Genomic DNA, 20515 nt, shown 5'->3' with positions numbered 1-20515 from the left:
TGCATTGGAAGTAGTGTGGCCACTAAGTCAAGGGGGGCTCAGCCTGGTCTGGTGGTTGGACAACCCTGCACATAGCAGGGGGGTTGAAACTAGGTGATCACTGTGATTCTTTTCAACCCAGGCCATTCTATGATTCTATAAAGTGAGAGACAGTCTTGAAGTACAGTCTGGTGTGATAGGACAAGGGGAAATGGTTCCAAACTGAAAAAAGGGAGATTTAAACTGGATTTAAGGAAAAGAACTTCTTACTATAAAGGGTGGTGAGGCAGTGGCACAGGTTGCCAGTGGCACAGGCTGCACAGAGCGGTGCCCCATCCCTGCAGACAGCCAAGGTCAAGCTGGATGGGCTGTGGGCACTGATGGAGCTGTGGGTGTCCCTGTTCAGTGCAGGGAACGGGATAGATGGCCTTGAAGGGTCCCTTCCAATTCAAACTATCCTACGGTTCTACGACGAAAAGAAAACAACTGCGTATGAGGGTGCAAGAACACGGGCGCTGAGAGCTCCGAGAGACAAAACTCGGCAGGCTGAGCCGAGGGGAGGCCCGGTTTCGGGTGGAAGCGCGGCGAAGCACCGCAGATACACCCCCAGCGAAGGGCCGTCACGGCGCAGCGCAGGGCACGCAGGGCCGCTCGCCAGGGGGCGGGCCTCGCACCTCGCCGCCTCACGCCCTCCCGCCCTCCCGCCCGCCGGTCCCAACGGCCGCCGCGCGCCGCTCACCCTTCGCCTCCCTTCCCCGCCCTCAGAGGGCGATGCTAACGGCGCCACGGCGCCTCCTCCGGCTCTGCAGCTCCACCTTCAGGATGGGCGAATCGGCCTCCAGGCTACCGCGGAAGGAAGAGGCGCTCCCCGGCAGGAGCCAGCGCGTCGCGGTGGCAGGTAGGGACCGCACTGGCCGCCCCCCTCCCCCTCACCCGTCCCTGAGGAGAACGAACCCCGGGCCCCGCGGCGGCCTCGCTCTGCCCGCCTCCGCCGACGCGCATGCGCACGAAGGTGGCGGCGCAGGCGGGGTGGGTCGCAGCGCGGTGGGCGGGAGGGGGAAGATGGCGGTAGCCTCCTCGGTGTTTGAATCCTGAGGGCTCTGTAAAAGGCGTAATAATATCAACTAAGCGTAGCGTGAAGGATCTAACCCAAATGTATGGGAAGTTCTTAGAAAAAGCAGTTCCTTCAGTGACTATTTCTCCCTTCAGTTTGAGTAAACGTGAGCTTTTAAGTACATAAGGTAGAAACCTTGAATTAAGCAACTAATCCTACCTTCTGTCAGGCAGCCTAGCATGGAAAGCATTGCAAAATGACCGCCATCGATTTTAATAGCAATTAGAGCAGAACCAAAACGCCTCAGCGTGTGTTTAGGATGAGAGACAGTGTCCTCATGTTGTTCAGGTTCAGGTTGGATGTCTGAGGAGACATTTCTCCTCAGGATTGCTGATGCCCTGGGATGTTCCGTCCTGATGGGATCACAGTCCCTGGAGGTGCTGCAGAGCCGTGGGGATGTGGCACTGAGGGATGATCCAGTATTTGAAGGGAGTGTATAAACAGGAGTAGGAACAGCTGTTCATGAGGGTGAATAGTGATAGGACAAGGGGGAATGGTTTTATTCTGAGACAGGGGATGTTTAGGTTAGAAATACCCAGTGTGAGCCTCTTAAGGCACTGTTAGTGGCCGCTTCCCTTTCCAGTGTACTGCCTGGTGCTACTGAGAGGGGTTTGTTTCGCTATCATTCTTACACCCTATTCAGCTACTGTAAGATTGACCCTTAATTCTTCCTCTGCCTGCAGAAATGTGTGCTGTAGGCTGCTGACCATCTTGGCCATTGTCATTGCAGAACACTGCACCTTGTAACTCAGCCCGCTGCACAGTTTGCTGTATTTGCAATGAGTGTACATTACTATTTTCTTTTTAACCTGACACTCAGTACAATCCCAGATCCTTTCTAGCAGGGCAGAGTTTGTCTTGCAGCAGTGCTTCTCCTTGTTGACCTTCATGAAGTTTCTGTTGACACAGGACTGAAATCGTTCAAGGTCTCCTTGTACTGAAGATCTGCTGTTTGACATGCCCACTCTCATCTTCAATTGAGCATCATTCTCAGACTTGCTGAGCATGTTTTCTGTCACATCACTCATGTTCTTGTTTAAGATATTGAATGATATTGGCCCCAGCACGAGCCCCTGGAGTAACCTGCTGCAGACAAGACATCAAGCTATTGATCACTGCCTTTTGATTTTGGTGATCCTGCCAGTTTTTGATGCATTTAGTGTCAAGTGGACTGTTCTTTCAGCCTGTGCTTTCACAGCTTCCAAATGTTTATGCTGTAAAAGATGGTTTCAGAAGCCCTACTAAAGTCAACATGTCACCTGCTGCTTTACCCTAATCTGCATAGCCAGTCCTTTAATTGCAAAAGGCAACCTGTCTGGTCAAGCATGATTTGTCCTGGGTTGAGTTTTCACCAGATGAGATTTTTCTTTCTGGTCTAGAGGGATGCTGGTTTAGCAGGAGGTGTCCTTGATGATCTTAAAGGTCCTTTCCAACCCAAACCATTCTATGATTCTGTGATTCTTCCATGGGCAGCCTCCTGCACCGTGTTAATTGTATTGCACCCAGCTGCACATCTTGGAAGTCACATTTAATCTAGCTACATTGCATTTCTTTTTCTTTGTAACATGCTGACCATAGGAATATGTGACTGTGTGTGGTTGCTTGTGATTCAAATGGCTCAGTCTACAGAAGTCGGGGAAAGCTGGGTGAAATACCTTGCTGTGAGTTCAATACATTGCAGACTGTAGTAAGCTTCACTTACTCTTTCTGTAATTCAGTTAGATCTGTCTGATTTTCAACAACTTCCAGAATCTGGGAGTGATGTGTTAATTTCCTTGCAGGAGAGCTGCTGCATTCATATTTAAAAATTCTTTCATATGATCTCTACATAATCACGTAATGCAATATCATGTTCTGTAGTAAAATCACATGCTATTTGTTCCTTTTTACCTTTCCAGTAAAACTCTCGTTGTCAGAATTAATTTTAGTTGCAGTGTTGCTGAAATCTTGCTGTTTTTGTGAGTATGTGAATATATATTGCTTACAATATTTAATTGGCTGTTTATTTATGACAGTGGTAGGAGCACTATTCAAGGAGCCCCAGTGATGTAGAGGGAACCAGCTGTGTGAGGCATTATGTAATTATATACACACACACACACACATATATATATATATATATACACATACATACTTCTAGTTGTTTTTCCTCAGATAGCAGAATATTGTTAATTAGAAGTCTGTCCCACTGATTGCAATGAGTGCCAGGAAATAGCTTAGCTCACAGCGTGTACCTCTGTACTGAGCTAACTTTTCTGAAGCAGTAAAGGTAAAACTCATGAGTAGACAGTCTCACAATTATTTAGAGCTATTAAAACCCTTGTATTTGTGTGTATATATATATGTATTTCTAGATTAATAGAGTAATCATTGCAAACTTGGAGGAGGTCATTGCGAATTTCTGTCTGACCTTCCGTATAAAAAAAGAGCACAACATTTCCATGAATTAATTCTTGCTTGAATCAGCTTGTTCTCTTTAGAGAAAACACTGATTAAAAATGCCCTTTGACAGAGAGCCCTCTGCAAAATTTCACAATTTTTTCCAATGTTTCATAACTTCCTCCATTAAAATGCAGCCTATTTTGAATCTCCTAACTGTGTTTGAACTTCCAGCCATTGCTGCTTGTTACAGGCTTTTCTTTTCATCAAGGTGAAAAGTGTGACAGTATGTGTTTTCAGCTTTCCCTGAAATATACTTAGATGGTAATTGCACATTAACCTCTTTTAAAGAAGCAAAGACTTAATCAGACATAAAGCAAATGAAGTGAACTGTCAACAGAAAGCATGTTTTTCAGTCCTTCATTTGTTCTTGTTTCTTTTTCTTAAACTGTCATCACTTAGTTATCATCTTCCTTGACGTGTCGCTATCAGTAGTGACATAGGAATTTGTTAGTGATAGTTTTAGTGTCACCTGCAGTCCTGTTCCTACTCAGTATTTTCCTGTTTGTATATCATGGAATCACAGAATGGCCACGGTTGGAAGGGATCTCAAGGATCGTGGATCTCCAACCCCCCACCACATGCAGGGCCACCAACCTCCACATTTCATAGCAGCCCAGGCTGCCCAGGGCTCCATCCAACCTGGCCTTGAACACCTCCAGGGATGGACGGGGCATCACAGCCTCTCTGGGCAGCTGTTCCAGCACCTCACCACTCTCATAGGAAAGAACTTCCCCCTGACATCCAACCTAAACCTTCCCTCCTTCAACTTAAACCCATTTCTCCTTGTCCTATCATTATCTTCCCTTTCAAAGAGTCAATTCCCCTCCTGTTTGTAGGCTGCCTTTTAGGTACTGGAAGGCTGCAATGAGTTCTCCCTGCAGTCTTTTTTTCTCCAGGCTGAACAACCCCAGCTCCCTCATCCTGTCTTCATAGGGTTGGATTCTACTCTCATCCTCTTTGTTTTGTATTAGCTCTGTATTCAGATTGATCAGTAAGATTGCAGTTTTATTTGCTTTGCTGTTGTTAGATGTGTGATCTCTGAGAGAAAGGGTGGTTGTGCCTAAGCTGAGTTGGGTTAGAACATGGTGTTCAGGAGGGTCTCAGTGTCTGTACAGAACTGATGGGAGGGAGTATAGAAGGAACAGCAAGACATTGCTAGTTCCCCGTGGAGGGACAAGAGACAACAGGCACAAGCTGAAATGCAGAGTTCCATATAAACAGAGGAGGAAAACTTTGATGTTTGAATTTTCCCCAGGCTGAACAGAGATAGGTCATTTTTTCCTAAACTTCCTGGAGGATGTACTGAAGTTTGACAACAGGGATCCCTTTCTCCTCCTTCAGAGACACGTCTCTTTGCATTAATTTATGCACAGCGTGGTCACGCATTTGATGGGAACTGCTTTGCTCTTCCCATCTGTCCCCTGGCTCTGGAAGTAGCACATATTTTTCAGAGGATTCAGACAGATTGGATTCCACCTCAATGGAACCTATGGGCATGAAGAATAACGTATTTTTCATTTTTACAGGGAGTTTATTTCACAAGAGTTGTTTAAACGAGATGATACATCGCATTAGGACCTCTTTAGTTGATTTCTAATGCTGCATTTGGTGCTTTATGGCAGCGTACATCTATCATAGAATCAGAGAATCAGAGAATCATAGAATCACAGAATGGCCTGGGTTGCAAAGGCCCACAGTGCTTATCCAGTTCCAACCCCCTGCTGTGTGCAGGTCACCAACCAGCAGCCCAGGCTGCCCAGAGCCACATCCAGCCTGGCCTTGAATGCCTGCAGGGATGGGGCATCCACAGCCTCCTTGGGCAACCTGTTCCAGTGCCTCCCCATCTCTGCTGAAACCAGGGCACTGTTCCTCGCTATTGGTCAATGAATACATCATGGCAGTCTCCTTGTTTTTGTGCCTTGTTTGTGCTGCCCAGCGTTACAGAAAAATCTGCCACCTTATGTTTATTCTGTGCCTAAATATGTATGCGGTGTTACCTTGAGAAGTTTTAAATAGATTTCCCCTGATGTTCTGACAGCTTACTGAGTTGTGTCTGACACACAAGGTTCTGCAATGGAATTGTGAACTAAAATGTAAGTGTAGTGTTTTCCAAGCTGCTTTTCAATAAAGATAAGGAAGAAAGCGAAAAACATTAGATATTATTTCCTTCCATGAAGTGAAAAAGTTCATTAAGCATGGGCAAATCTGAAACCTTGTGGGCATGAATTTAATATTGCTGTACAGAAGGTCTAAAATAGAGATTGTTGAGTGGGACTGTGCCTCAGAACAGAGTTTACAAGGGAAATGTAGTTTCTCTGGAGGTTTGAGAGTAGCTTTGTTAAGTTTTGAGCACTTTACCTGATAGAGTAAAGCACTCCATCAGATAGATAGATAAAGAATCAATGGGTTAGCCATTTTATTTAAGTTTGCATGGAATGTGGGTTGAAAAAATGAGGTATGACTTCAATTAAGTGCAGTACAGGAGCATGTTGAATAGTAATATCATATCAGTGCTCTAGCATTCCTCAAATTTCAATTTACCTTTCTAATTCAGAAGGGTTAATTACTTATTCCTTCATTCTAAGAAACGGTCTTTGCCTCAAATACGCTCAAGCCATCCATTTCCATAAATTATTAAATTTCATTACGATTTCACGGGGTATGGGGAGATTTAAATCAGAAAAGATGTAAAACAGAGTATGTTTCTTTAGGAAAGTACCTCATTTCCAATGTCTGTTTGCCATCTCAGTGTCTACTTACTATTTCAAGGCCAGGCTGGATGGGTTGTGAGCAATCTGGTCTGGGGGGAGGTGTCCCTGCTTATAGCAGGTGTTGGAACTGGGTGATCTTAAAGGTGCCTTCCAACCCAAACCACTGTGACTCTGAAAGACAGAAATTTGGATTTCCACATCTTTACAGGTTGGTGTGAGACGAATTTGTTTGGAAATCCTGTCTGTAATAACATGCTATGGCTTTTACTCTTGCTCTCTCTTTGTTTGTTTGTTTGTTTTTTTCTCTTTGTTGAGCATTTATATCTAAACACTAAACAGCTTGTTTGCAGGCCAAGTGTACAACTATAAATATTGTACTGTCATTTGAAAAGCAGGAATTACTTTTTAGCCACCGATTACATTTGCATTTTGGAAGGTGTTGCAAAGGTTAAGGCAGTCTGAAGGGATTTTTTTGTTGTTTGCAATGTGCCTTTTGCTCTTGACAGCTGGAAAACAACAACAAAAAGAAGTTAGTATGCACGCACGGAGCTTGATAGCTTAGAAGCATACAAGAAGTGCGTTTGTAGAGCTGCACATCCGGCTGTCGAACGCTGCTCCCAAGGTAAAATGGTTCCGATGAAAAAACCCAGTGCTCCCTTATCACCTCTAACTACACTGCAGCATAAAGGGCCACGTCACTCATCACTAAGCCCTCTCAAAAAGAAAAAAAAAAAAAAAAAGAAATAATAATGAAAAAATGCCTGGCTGAGTCCCTGGAGCACCTCGCTGACTACTTAGCATGCCTCTCACAGCGGGATGCGCGGCGGCACGATGCACCAGGCTGCACCCCCAGGACTGTGATAGGGCTGGCACGTGGGAAGGATCCCCGGGGTTTCTCTGGCAACAGCACAGGTTGCTGGGAAACGGAATTACCTAAATGGCAGAAACTTCACCCAACTGGCAGCCTCTTGAATGGAAATAGGGCTTGAAGGAGACTCCTCTTGCTGATACCATAATTTCCCTCTCTGGTATGGAAAATGAATCCAGGGGTACTTTATCCAAAGGATTAGGCATGGATGCTGCTCTGAAAATTCATTCAAAGTTGCATAATAAAGAGGATAATTATTTGCAGGAAGAGGTATGCTGGGTTCAGTAGCTTCTTGTTGCTGCGGTTTTGAAAAGGGACATGATGTATAAACTTGCCAAATCTGCATTGCTAAATAAAGCGGTGGGAAGCTCAAGGCTTGTATTTACATGGGTTATTTTTTTTCACTAGAGAATATTTCATATTATTTTGTGTGAAATCTGGGATACATTGAACTCCTTTGGCTAATTGTGGTCGTTCTATCTGCAGTATGGTTTCTGCATGAATGCCATTGACCTGACATTATGTTGTAATTTCAACCCAGAAAAAAGGGGGGTTGTGAGAATTGTCTCGCTTTTCTGACATGCTTCTGTGCCACTATTTCAAACCTTGTGAGCTGAGACGCTAAGCAGATATGGGAATGTTAGCACATGTAGGTTTTAAATGATGGGTTGTTGCTGCTGTTCACCTACAAGTAGACGTTGCTAAAATAATGGCTAGTAATTTGGGTTGTGACCTGGATTGCACAGGATGTGCACAGATGTGATTTGCATTGCTCGGTGCATATCACAGGAAGGTACATGGGATTAGGCTGCCCACTGGGGCTTCACTTACCACATCAGAGAGGAGTGAAAGGTGGAAATGCCTTTGTTTGGGCTTTACTTTGTATTGAGTACAGAGCTGGGGTGGAGCACTGGGAGGGACTGTTGGGTTCATTGACTCTGGTGCAGTCTATGTGCTTAATTCATCACGTGATGAATGTCAGAAGGCATTTAGACTTGAAATGCCTCTTTCATCCATGGGATGCAAGGGGAGCATCCAGTGATGGAGGTGTGTGTTAGTTACATCAGTGCTGGTGTGAGCCCTGCCTCTGCAGGCCTGGACAAGCGAGTGGTGTGTGGCATTCTGTGGGCCCACTGACTTGTATTTCAGTTGTGTAATTCTGTTACTTTTTAAATAAAATAATCAAAGAATGACTTGGGGTGGAAGGGACCTTAAAGTCCAACCAGTTCCAGCCCCTGTGCCATAGACAGGGATACCACTCACTACCTCAGGTTGCCAGGGCTCCATCCGGCCTTGTTCTGGGCACCTGCAGGGACAGCACACAAATCACAGGCACTTCTGTCCCAGTCTTCCATTTGAAAGACTTTTCCAGCAATTGACTGTGTTGACTGTTTAAAATGTTTTAAGTTTGAAACAATTCTTAATTGTTTTTTTTATCTCTTTAGTTGTTGTGTTTTCTAGCCATTGAGCATCTCTCTTTCTGTTACTTCTTTGGTTTACTGTTACTTCTTTGAGGAAAGAAAAGAGACGCTGGTCACAATGCCTCCTCATCCTGTATTCTGTCAAAGAGTAAAGCTATTTTAATATCTGCCCACAAAATAGGTTGCTTTTAGAAGATATAATCATACTTTTGAACACAGTTGAGCTGTGTTATATATGACATTCTTAAAGGGTAACTCATGTGGACACTCATTCAAACCAGACCTGCTCATGATTTATGTTATGGTTACATGAACAGATTAGCTCAGTGTAAGCCTGGTGTGGATTTATAGCATAAAAACTACTCCAGGTAACTGTCTACGAATGCCTTTGCTGTGCACTGAATGCTAAGTCATCTGTCTGGTTTCATTAAAAGGTAGGTTGTGTTACATTTACTCCAGGGTAAGAAAGTGCAGTTACCACAAAGAAATGTGGTAATGAGAATTTTGTTTGTGTGCATCATTTTTCTTTTCTTTCTTTCTTTTTTTTTTTCAGAGAGCACCAGAAACAAACTTAATTGAGGGCATAATGTCATTTAATGACCTACCTGTAGTTGGTACTCAATATAAAGCCTTAATTTTTTTCTTGCCCTGTGTCAGAACTGTCTTCTCTTTCTATTCACTTCATAATGTGCCAGTTCAAAGAGTCAAGATTTTATTCCTACTTTTCTTTGGTTTTCTTAGCTAAGGTTCATATTGCAACATTTCCAGTAACAAAAGAATTTCCATAGTCAGAAAACAGCAACAGTTCAGTTACTCACATACGTAACAGCAGAAGTGCAGCTTTAGTTCCCCCAGAATATCATTATATGGTGATACAGTCACTGAATGTTTGGCTTATAATTATGTGATAGGTTCTGTTTCGTTTTGCACGCTAATACTCTATTTATTATGTGTAGACTTTCAGTGGTGTGGATATATTTGTATATTGCTCTCATTTTGATATTTGCACATTTTTATGATACACACGAAACCTGCATTTAAATTTGTGGTTCAATTAGAATAATACACATAAATAAGTCTTTAGTTCAAATAAGATAAAAGCCCATGCAATATATAATTATGCTTATTGCAGTTTCTTATTTATTGCTCACAGCTCCTTCTTGCTGCAGATAGGCAGAATTGTACTTAGTGGAATTTCATCCACTTGGGTGAGCAGGTTATTGAGTCTTAGTTTCAAAGATAGAATCTTGCTTACTATTGAGGCTTGTGGCCAACTGGATTATATTAAACTGGAGATTTGGTGCTTCAGACACTGGCTGTTAACCCCTGCTGGAAACCCAGTGAGAAAGCAGAAGTATCCCGCAAAGGATGGTCATTCTGATTAGACATTGGAAATGGTCATGGCAAACTGAAGATCAGCAGCAAAAGCATGCCACAACCTGCAGTTGTAATCAGAAAACATTTCCATTCAAGGATGACAGTTATTTCCTGCACGCTGCAGTCAGCTCTGGTCTTTGGGTAGGAGAAATGCTTCTGTATTGCAGCTTGCTCTCCAAGGGAAGCATGGGTTGTTGTTTTGGTAATGCTGCTGGCCTGTCTACTTTTACTGAACATCATGGCAAAATCTGGATTATGTTGCTAATAATTCAAAGCCCTTTCTGTTTGACATTCCTCCTTCATCTTTTCCTCCTTCCAGGCTCAGAAATATATTTTATGGTTTCTCAAACATTCAACTCCTAAAAAATTCAGCCTAGAACCCGTGTACACATCTGTAGCTACTTCAGGTTATTCAATCCACTCCCGAAGGAGGAGCAGGCCCCCAAAATGTTGGTCAGTATTTTGGCATGCACCACTGTGCGGCCTCACATCGAGCACTGGGTGCAGAAGGACATAAAACTATAGGAGAAACTCCAAATGAGGGCTGGGGAGATAGGGAGGATGTAGAGTCAAGATATATGAGAAATGCTGAGGTTTTTTGGTTACAGAAGCTTAGAGAAGAGACTGAGAAGGAGCCTTTTGACTCTGTGCTTTCTTCTCTTCCTTCCTTAGCCTTAGACATTATACCCAAGATCTGATAACAATCAAGGTCTGACTAAGACTTATAACCACCTCTAATCTGTTCGAAACTGGGGGTTGAAAGAGTTGATAGCAGACACCTGGGTCAGCAGCTGAAAAGCAATTGATGCACAGCACAGCTGTGACTGAGTCAGCCCTCATCCCTTAAGTTGTGAGTGGCCTGAAAGCCCCTGGGGTGCTTTGGCATAGCAGTTGGCTGTGTGATAGGATTTCTCTTTGGGTAGAGATATCTCTTGGAGTTAGCTCTATTGCAGAGATCTCTCCCGTCTTGATGTCAAGATGCTTCCTGCCAGTATGCGTCCTTGGTAAGTGACTAATAGGTTGTTCAAACTTTATTTGTGGGTGTACAGTTAACCTGTGAGATAGAGATGTTGATCTGGTCTGGATCTGAGAATGACTTCATCTGCATGTTTGTGTCCACTTTGAAATGGAGCATTCTGCTCCTGAACAGTGCCTTTTGATATTGTCAGCAACTGCATGTGGTGTCTGTTTGAAGGTGTTGCGCAGTGTAAGGATTTGGGGTCATACTTTATACCTTGTTTCTCACTATGGAGTGGGTTAGCAAATGTGTTTTCTTATCAGATTGCCTATGTTCCCTGCTATGTGATTTTAATTTGGTCCCTTGTGCTGTTCTTTGTCATTAAATTGCTTTTCAGAGTACTTGAAGGATGTTCTCTCTCAGCAGGTAGGATTCCATCCCACTCAGATAAGTCAGATTCAAACTCTGAGTAAAAAGCATATGCATTGCAGGCTATTTTTATACCAAGAAATTAAGCAGTATCTGGACTGTAGGTACTATACCTTCCTTTTTTGTAGTGTTCCAGTATGGCTGGGCTGTTGGGAGAGATTTGGAAGACATCACCTGTAGTCATAAAATGCCCAACAGCAGGATACAGGTGTCCCCAATCCTTGTGAAGTGTAGACTTTGTGCAGTCTTTTTGCAATGAAACAATGAAGTTTCTGCTTTAGTCATCACTAAGGAATCATCTTTGTGTGGAGCACTTTACATACTAATTAAAACCTACTCAGTTCTTAATTTAATTTACAATAATTATAAGCAAGCTTTTTGAATGGGAAGGGGAGGGGGGGAGATATCAGATACATATTTCACACGTGTGGATGTACGTGTACAGGCGTTCCTACGTACTGCTGTTGTACAGTGCAAATTTAGAAGTGGAAAATGAGTAAAAATGACTCTCTCAGGGCTGATTATTGGATGCAGGTCATGATGCTAATCTCTGTAGAGCTGTTTAAAACATGTAGGTTGTGGAAAACGTAATTGTTGAGAAGAATGTTGAGTACAAAGCCCTTTGTACTTGAGTTTTACAACAAAGCTCTTCCTCAGTGCGTAACAAAGAATATGATCTTATTCTTTAAGTGTAGGCTGATTATAAGAGGGTAACTTGGCCATATTTTAGGCAAATTTCCTTATTAATTTGATTTTGTTTCAGAGCATCCTTTTCCATAATCACTGTAGCTCCTGAGACTTTCTATCCACTTCATTGCAAGTCTGTTTTCAGTATATCCAAGTTACCTATAAGTGGATGCCATTATGAATAACTGCTTCTACCTGCAGTGCTATGCATATATTTTTCATGTTGCGTGCTATAATCGCTTTTCTAAATGACAGTCAGAAATGCCTGTGAAGCTGAGTTCCTAACATTTTGATTTTTGTAAGTATCTGTTTTTTCTCCTGAGGAAACACATTTCTGATAGGAATTCTAAGCAGTAAAGGGTACGAGCGATGTTTGAAGTTCCCTGTAGAACTTTATAGATGCAGTGCGCACATCTAAAAGGTTCTGAGTGGCACTGGGCAAAGGAAGTGGGAAAGCAAAATTCTGTTTGATTTTTCCATGAAGAAAGCTGGCTACAAGGCTGAAGAGGAGCATGTCTAATGAAGGCTGACCTGTGTGTTTTGTACTTGCTGATTGGGATGTCATGCCAACAGGTGAGTTTGTTGAAGTGTATTCCCACGCTGAAATATTTAGGGTGTTGTTGATCACTTCCTATAGTTGTTTTCATTTAATTTTTCAACCATGCATCTGTTGCTGCTCCCCTTTTTTTATATTGCTTGCTGTTATAGCTATATTCACTTGTGGGTTCTTAGAGCTCCACCAGTGTTGGGCTAATTAACAGTGTATGAAAACCAAGAGCAAAGAGAGTCATTAGACAGTTCATTGTTATCTCCCTGTAAGAATGGCCCAGGTAGAGACAGACTCTTTCCTGTCATGGAATTCACTTTCACCATTTGATAATGAATCAAGAAAGTATCTGGCTCCAAGATCAAACACCTAAAGAACTTGTGGCTTGTTCTCAAAGGAATTGGTTTTACTTATCAGTCACAGACATTCCTATTAATGATAACAGGGACATGATAGCAGAAGTTCCAACAGAGGTAGCCCTGACGTGACCAATTCAAGAATGTATTTATTCCTAAGGGCAAAGTGTTTTGGGTAATGTCACACATGCTGCTTATGAGCAGTGTTTTCATACCAGGTGTTCAGAACAATGTGTTACTTGTCTTTCACTGTTTGATAGCACAGAGATGTCCTGCCAAGGAGGGCCAAGAGGGAAATATAAACATACCCAACACTGAACTGTTAAATAGCACTTCAGAGTTTTCAATGGATAGATGTATCTTAATGTGTACACGTACTTGTTAGCATTTGTAGTCTATATTACCTGTGTTTGGGCATGCATTTACTGTGTTTCATGTGAAAATGTAGGCCAATGTGTTTGGCTTTTGTAAATAATTCCTTCACATTAATTCTTCTCATAAAACTTGGTAGTTAGTCTGGTATGCTTGCGTTTCTTTTCTTCACTTGTAATGAATTCAGTCACTTGCATGTGTAGCAGGTTAAGAAATGAGTTTCTTCTTCCATGCCTGCATGTATATACTAGTATAGGTAGCTGGATGTCTTGTTTTTGTGAGACATGGGTGCACTTGAGTGGAAGAGTGCTTGGGTGAAGGTATTTTGAGAAAATGCAGACCAAGGAAACATCAGGAGGCTTCTGGAAGTAGAACTTTAAATGAACTAATTGCTATGAGAGAAGGTGAGAACAGAATAAATAATTTGAATTGAATGATGGCCAAGACCCAGATAAATATATATTTTTTCCCCCAGTTCACAGTATGAAATATTCACTGGATAGGTAAGATACTGTGAAAGAATAAAGGCATGGACCTACCACCTACATTGCCATGCTCAAAGAAAAATCCAGGCTGTGTGCTGTTCTGCTGTCATAAGCCTGACAGCATGATGATGGCCAGGTTTGCTCTAGAGATGGAGCATTGGATATTTCTAAAGAAAGATTAAGAAAGTTAGATGGAGCCCTGGCAGCTTGATCAAGTGCTTGGTAAGGACGGCAGGCCAATAAATCACAGCAGTGGAATTGGAACTGAATAATCTTTGAGGTCCCTTCCAATCCAGGCGATTCAGTGATACTATGGATTTGGCTTTCTCTGTATTTTGTGCTTTGTAAGAGAATGGCATCAAAGAAATGTGAGGATAACTGGGAGTAAGAGAATGACTTCTTTAAATTCGAGTTACAGAGAAATTGAAAATGTTTCCCAAATACAAGTTGTGGTGAATGTTTGTAGTTTCTTATCTATTAGATTAGCTGGAACACTAGATTGATTTGGGTTGGAAGCTTATTTGTGGAAAGGAAGAAGGATTATGTCAAAAGATTTTGACAGCTGAGAGGAGGAAGATGCACCACGCTCAGTAACACCTTTCAAGTTGCAAGCAGTGCTGGTGGTGTGGAGCAGAAATGTAATTGCAGAGTATTTAAGAGATAAGAGAGAATTAGGAGAGTTCCAGTAAACTACACATTTGAAAACATGCTGTAAGACAGAAAGAGGGTAGTCATTGCTGTAAATGAGATCCATTGTGTTTGAAGCAGTGTGTACTGAGAGATAAAATGAGGCTCTTCATCATATTAGTAAGGCTGTCCTTTTCTGTAAAGCACTTGGCTGCTGGGGAATACATTTGTGCTCCAGCCCCCTGATCATCTCTGTGGCTCCTCTGGACCCTCTCCAACAGCTCCCTGTCTTTCTTGTGCTGGGGGCTCCGGACCTGAACACAGCACAGCAGATGGGGCCTCATGAGGGCAGAGTAGAGGGGGACAAACCCTATCCCTGCTGGCCACCCCTCTGCTGATGGAGCCCAGGACACCATTTGCTTTCTAAACTGCAAGAGCACACTGCTGGCTCATGTTCATGTTTTTCATACAATCTCTTGTATGTTGTTCTGCTTAGAAAGGTAGTGTGGTTTATCTTTTTTTTTTTTTTTTTTTTTTTCTTCCCCAGGCTTTAAGTAGATATTTGTTTTGATTTAACTTGTTTGGAGGCAGAATGCTTTTCTCCCTTCTGAGCTAAGTAAGCTTTTGCCCTGAGTCAGACCCTGGGGATCGCTGGGTCGTGAATGACATAGAGCTTCAGAACAGCAAGAACTCCATCCTGAACCCTTAACAAACAGAACACTAGTATCCATAAACTTACAAAACATGCATGGTTAGGAAAATAGCGTATTTTCTGCGTAATTTCTTGTGCTTATTAATGTAAATGCGTATATTTAAAATTTGGCATTTTGCCTTGGCAAATAGCTTATACATAAAGAAAGTTTATCCCCATAATTCTCTGTGTATACATTTTAGCCATTTCAAATATACTGAATGCAGTTCTGAAGTTTTGGAATGAAAACTGTTGGTTACGGCTGAACGGTTCCTCTTTTGAATGCTACCAGAACTTGTGCTTTTTGAATTAAATGGTGACATCACTGGCATCTGCAGATGCCAAAGCTCTTTCCTACGAGAGTGGTGAGGTGGTGGAACAGCTGCCCAGAGAGGCTGTGATGCCCCGTCCACCCTGGAGGTGTTCAAGGCCAGGTTGGATGGGGCCCTGGGCAGCCTGGGCTGCTATGAAATGTGGAGGTTGGTGGCCCTGCATGTGGCAGGGGGTTGGAGCTTCGTGATCCTTGAGATCCCTTCCAACCCAAGCCATTCTGTGGGCAATTTGCTAAGCACTTGCAATGTTTTCTGGGTAGGGTGAGCTTTAGTATCAGTTTTCAGCTGATTGTTAATAAATTGGAATTTACAAGAACAGTTGGTTTTCAGACTGGAGTTTAGAAAGTTAAACACGTGCATGACTTTGGAATGTGATCTTAATTCAAATCTATACATCTCCTACTCCTGGCACCTTCCCATGATTCTCCGGAGGAGAGGAAGAAAACATACTATTTTAAGGAGTATTTGGTACTTAATAGAATTACCGTACAGCCGCCTTCCCAAGAATTTACTGCAGGTTGTTCCTGCGTCGCATGCGGACATTTTTAGAGAACAGATTTCTTATCGCTGTGAGCACTGAATGGCTTCCAGAGCTCCACGATCAGGGAGCAAAATCCTTACATCCCTCACGAAAGGTAGGAAACCACGCGATCTATAAGCCGATTTGGCAGAGGCAACGGCTGTTGGTGCCAAGATTTGGTTCCTGACCCGCAGCTTCCTGTTTTTAAATCTATTAATTGATTTGCAAAGAGCATCTTTTGGAAACAAGGACTCCGACAGCCTGGCACAGGCTGGAGCTCCGCCAAGACTGCTTGGGAAGCTTGCCATGCGGGGAGCGAGCGAGCGCGGGAGCGAGCGAGCCGAGGGAAGAAAAAAAAGGCAAGACTTGGCACGGCGCAGTCAAATCAGCTTCTTTTGTCTGCTTCCTCGGCTTGAGCTTCAGGAAAGAAAACCGTCCTGGGGTACAGAGAAACTCACAACTTTTTTTTTTTTTTTTGGTTTTCAAACTTAGCTGGCTTTTTAAGTCTCTTGGGTTGTCCGAAAGTGGTGGCACGTAAAATGATGCTCGGTTGGCAGTGGTGAGAGAAATAAGACTTCTTTAATGAAGCCTCTACAATGTCTGATTACATGTGTGAAATACGATATTTGATTTTTTTTTTTTCTTTTTTGGTGTGCGTGTCTGAGTAAACTGTAAGGGAGCCAAATAACTTGGAAGAATACAGAGGCAATGCCGAAATCTAGAGGGAGAATTTGTTTTGTTTTGTTTTTTTTTTCCTTTTTGCGGTAACAAAAAAAGTTTTTGTCGACACAAATGTGCTTTAAAACCAAATCTGACCTCTGCCGGAACGTGTTCAGAATGGGAATTTCAACGTTTCTCTCATACGTGCTGCAGATGCAACTTTTAACGGAACGTCCTTAAAGCTTCCATCTGACTCGGCGCTGGAGTAAGAGTAGAGAGAAAGTTGGGACGTCTTCATGCGAAAGTGAGTATGTGCTTAAAGCAGTGCTGTTTGTTTTGCTGCTCCGTGCTGCCCCAGCTCCATCTCACAGCTATCAGTGCCAGCAGTGAAGACCAGCAGGGCAAGAAGACGCCCAGACTGTGCCTGAAGAGCTGTAAAAGAAATGAGAGCCTGGCTGTTTTGTTACTGCTCTCAGATATCTCTTCCAATGAGTCTTAGGAGACAGCGTGTGAAACTGCCGCATTTTCTTCTGCTGGAGGAAATCAGAGGTGGGGGAATATTGACTTTTGCCAAGGGAGGGATGTTCGGAGATGACGGAGCTGGGTTTGAACTGATGACGCTGGATATAGGAACTCCAGTTTGTAGTAACAGTACTTGTTTGCTGTAAATTGTGGAAAAATCTGCTTGCTTTTTTTTTTTTTTTTTTTTTCCCCATACGTGGATTAAAAAGATCTGTGACGACTGAAGCGTGGATGTCTTTTGATTTCAATAAAATTAAGGACCTGAAAATCCATTGTTGGTTTTCTCCAAGGGTGCCTGGATTGTCAGTGAGACAGGTACCTTATTTCTGATTTCCTAGGAACAAACGCTGGTATCCTGCCTATTAGGCCTGGATGTGGTTGGATTATACTCCTCCTGCTCTGACAGTCAGCGCTGTTATTTCAGAGTAACTGTAAGGCATAGCTTGTTATGGATCGCCTTCACTTAGAGTAAGTAACACGCTATCCTTAAAGAATTAGATTGTTCAGCCTGTGAGATGTACTTCTGCAGCATGTCAGAAATCACACGTTTCCTTGATTCTTCTGTGCTCAGGGGAAGTAAGAAACAACGTGACTGAAAAGCATGTTAACAGATGTGTTTTCCTTTTAACTGCACATCGTGGGGTTCTGATTACTAGGCTACTAGAAATAACTGGCCTTTTTGATTATGGGAAGGAACTTGACTTCCTTAATATTAAATTGGTTTTATAACAGGATGTGTCAGATTTTTCCTACATCAGTGAGCCTTGTGAGAGATACTCTAGTTATATACTCTAGTTATAAATAGTGGTTAAGCTGCTGTTGTGATTACCATGCGTTTTACTGAAGCCTTTCGGAATGGTTTGTTAGTGAGGTTTTGAAGAAAGTGTCTCAATTAAGTGACCTGTTTGGCTTACAAAAATATCAATCGTGTCTTTCTAAATGGTTTAAAAGTTGTGTTCCACAGATAATTGCTAAGCTGGGTATCCCAGTATAGATGCAAATTAATTCTGCAGTTGGTGAGAGTTCAGGTTTGCTTTCTGTGGGACTAGATTGCGTGCTGTCCATTCCTGTACAACATTAACGTGTGATGTGATGGGCAAAGTGGAGCTGCAACGGGTGCAAGTCTGCACTCAGCGTAATACAGTAAGTTGGTCTGTGTACCTACTTTGTAATAATTTTTCTATGTGTATATATCTTTTAGACAAAGCACACGCTTCAAGACTACATACAGTGTTCAGAGCAACTACATTTGAGGAAAACAACTGTGATAGACGTCCTTATTAAAAGTCAGGAAACAATAGAAAACATCACAGTGCTGCTAAGTGGGAAAAGTCTGACTATTAGAAGAACCGTATTTGTCTCCTGTACTTCTGTACATTTAAGTCATTTCTCAGGTTTTTAACCTGAACAACATGTGGGTCCCTGCAGTGCGTTTAAAACGATATTTGTGTGAGTACTTGAATGTGCACTGACACTGAAGCTATTTTGAAAACAGATACTACGATTTTGAAGGTATTTATCTTCGAAACGTGTAGTGAGTAAATCCTCTGTATTTCTTTTGGCCTACGTAACGAGGGAAGTATTTTTTTTCTATCTGCTGAACCTTTTCCTTTTAAAAAGTACATCTAAATATTATTTTGGTGAAATATTACTATTTGACAGATGCAATCTGAATTACAGTCACATTGTTGGTTTTAGAGTGTTGATTGCATTACTTTGTGAGTGAGATTTGATGTGATTTGTCATATTTGTGTGTCTTAGGAACGATCTTAACTTGGAGTTTTCTGAATATTTAATTAGCTTACTCATTATCACTGTTCATTTATGATCCTTAATTATTGGTTAAGGATCGTAACTTGACAAATTCTTAATGATTCATTAATAAATATTTAGTAATGAGTTGTACAGCTAGAAGTACAAAAGTTAGGAATTAAAATGAAAAATTAAAATTAAAAGTAAGAAATTAAAAAGAAATTAAAATAAGGTGACATTTAAGTGTGAAGGTGTAGGGTTTAATTTGATTCCTCTTGAATTATGAAGGCATGGTATTATTTCACACGGCAGCATTGTGCTTGATGCTGTAAGGGGCCTGCATCAAATAAGGGCCTGTGTCTGATCTGCCTTAAGTATTATTATATACACAAATCAAAGTTTACTGATGTTTTTACTAGTTTCAAACAAAATTCCCATCTGTGGGACTGTTCTTGTGTATATTTGTCACCTATTTTTGACACACTGGATACATTTGTAAGGGACTTTAATTGAGCGCTTGCTGTGAACCCGCGTGTTTATAGGACAGGGAAGGGGGGCAGTTGCCCAATGTGACTCCAGATCTTCCCTAAATATGGCTGTAGGGGAACAATGCAAATGTTAAAGTACACACGCGCTGCAGCAATGCCTGGGTCCATGGAGAATGGTGAGGACTGCCTCAATATTTGGTAGGACTCCAAAATCTGCTATTGATGCGGTGCTCTTACATTCTACGCCCAGTATTCTTGACCAGAGCTCTGTGTATTTTAGGATTCTTTCCACTTACTGTTAGTCCTGAATAATTGCCTATTTGGTAGTACAGCACATAACAAGATGTTTTCTCTCTTTATGGCTGGGAGTCATCATTTTAATTACCACGTGTGTCCATAGCATGTCTTCCTTCAGATCTCGCTTAGTCCACAGCCATATAGATAAAGCCAGGAGTGCATTCCTCATATTTTATATGGAAGTCCATGAGTGTCCAAGGTGGAAGACTATCTGAGAAACACCAAGAAGGCTGTGGTTTGCTCTTTTTTTCTTATCATCTATACCTGACTATAACTAAATATAAATGTATAGTTAATGAAAATAAATAGTTTTTTCATTTTAATTAAATTTGTCCAGCACTGCACGTGCATGAGCTATGTATGCTCTTAAGATCCAAACTAGTGTAGCAGTATCAACTTTGGTAGAATCCCACTCCTTTATTTAGCTGAAGGTATAGGCCTACAGGCTTTATCTCCACAACGGATATTTTTAGTGAAAAAAATCTTTTGCCCCATGTAGTTGTTAAATAAACATGTGAGTTAAGTCCCTGTTACACCCAATGGGAAGAAATCAGCTCTAGGTGATACAGAAAGCTGTCAAATAGGTAATGTGACTCTACTGACCAGGAGAGCAACGTTAGGCAAGTAGTTCTTACTGAGGTATCTGAAGTATAGATGTTTAACTTTCAGTGAAGTCAAACACTTAATAAGACAGCTTACTTTATTTCAAGCCTTCCATTTACGTGTCAGCAATTATACAGCTGTTTGCTCCCCCACAATGCATTATTTTGCATACCCAGTTTCAAGGTTAAGAATAGAAGAAACAAGGACAATAAATGAGGAGACTGAAGTACTAATTCTTAGCATTGTAATTTTTTTTGTCTGTTCTTCTCACAGTGGT

General features: G+C 42.0%; 2 protein-coding genes across 4 annotated transcripts in view; both read left to right on the top strand.

Moving 5' to 3' along the window:
- The window catches only part of HMBOX1 (homeobox containing 1), a 728731-nt gene that overhangs the window by 337236 nt on the left and 370980 nt on the right, over nucleotides 1-20515 (top strand). The window lies entirely within an intron of this gene.
- MSRA (methionine sulfoxide reductase A) overlaps nucleotides 680-20515 on the top strand; it is a 267633-nt gene continuing 247797 nt past the window's right edge. The window contains exon 1 of one of the 3 annotated variants that reach the window (XM_048937484.1): nucleotides 680-877. In XM_048937484.1, the coding sequence (XP_048793441.1) occupies nucleotides 751-877 (127 nt within the window). In that variant the 5' untranslated portion in view covers nucleotides 680-750. Of the gene's footprint in view, nucleotides 878-10788; nucleotides 10917-18175; nucleotides 18242-20515 lie in introns of those variants that run through there. The other 2 variants (XM_048937486.1, XM_048937481.1) reach the window with 2 other exon arrangements.

The sequence above is a fragment of the Lagopus muta genome, chromosome 2, assembly GCF_023343835.1.
Source record: "Lagopus muta isolate bLagMut1 chromosome 2, bLagMut1 primary, whole genome shotgun sequence".
Taxonomy (NCBI): Eukaryota; Metazoa; Chordata; class Aves; order Galliformes; family Phasianidae; genus Lagopus; species Lagopus muta.
This window is presented reverse-complemented; position numbering and strand designations above follow the sequence as displayed.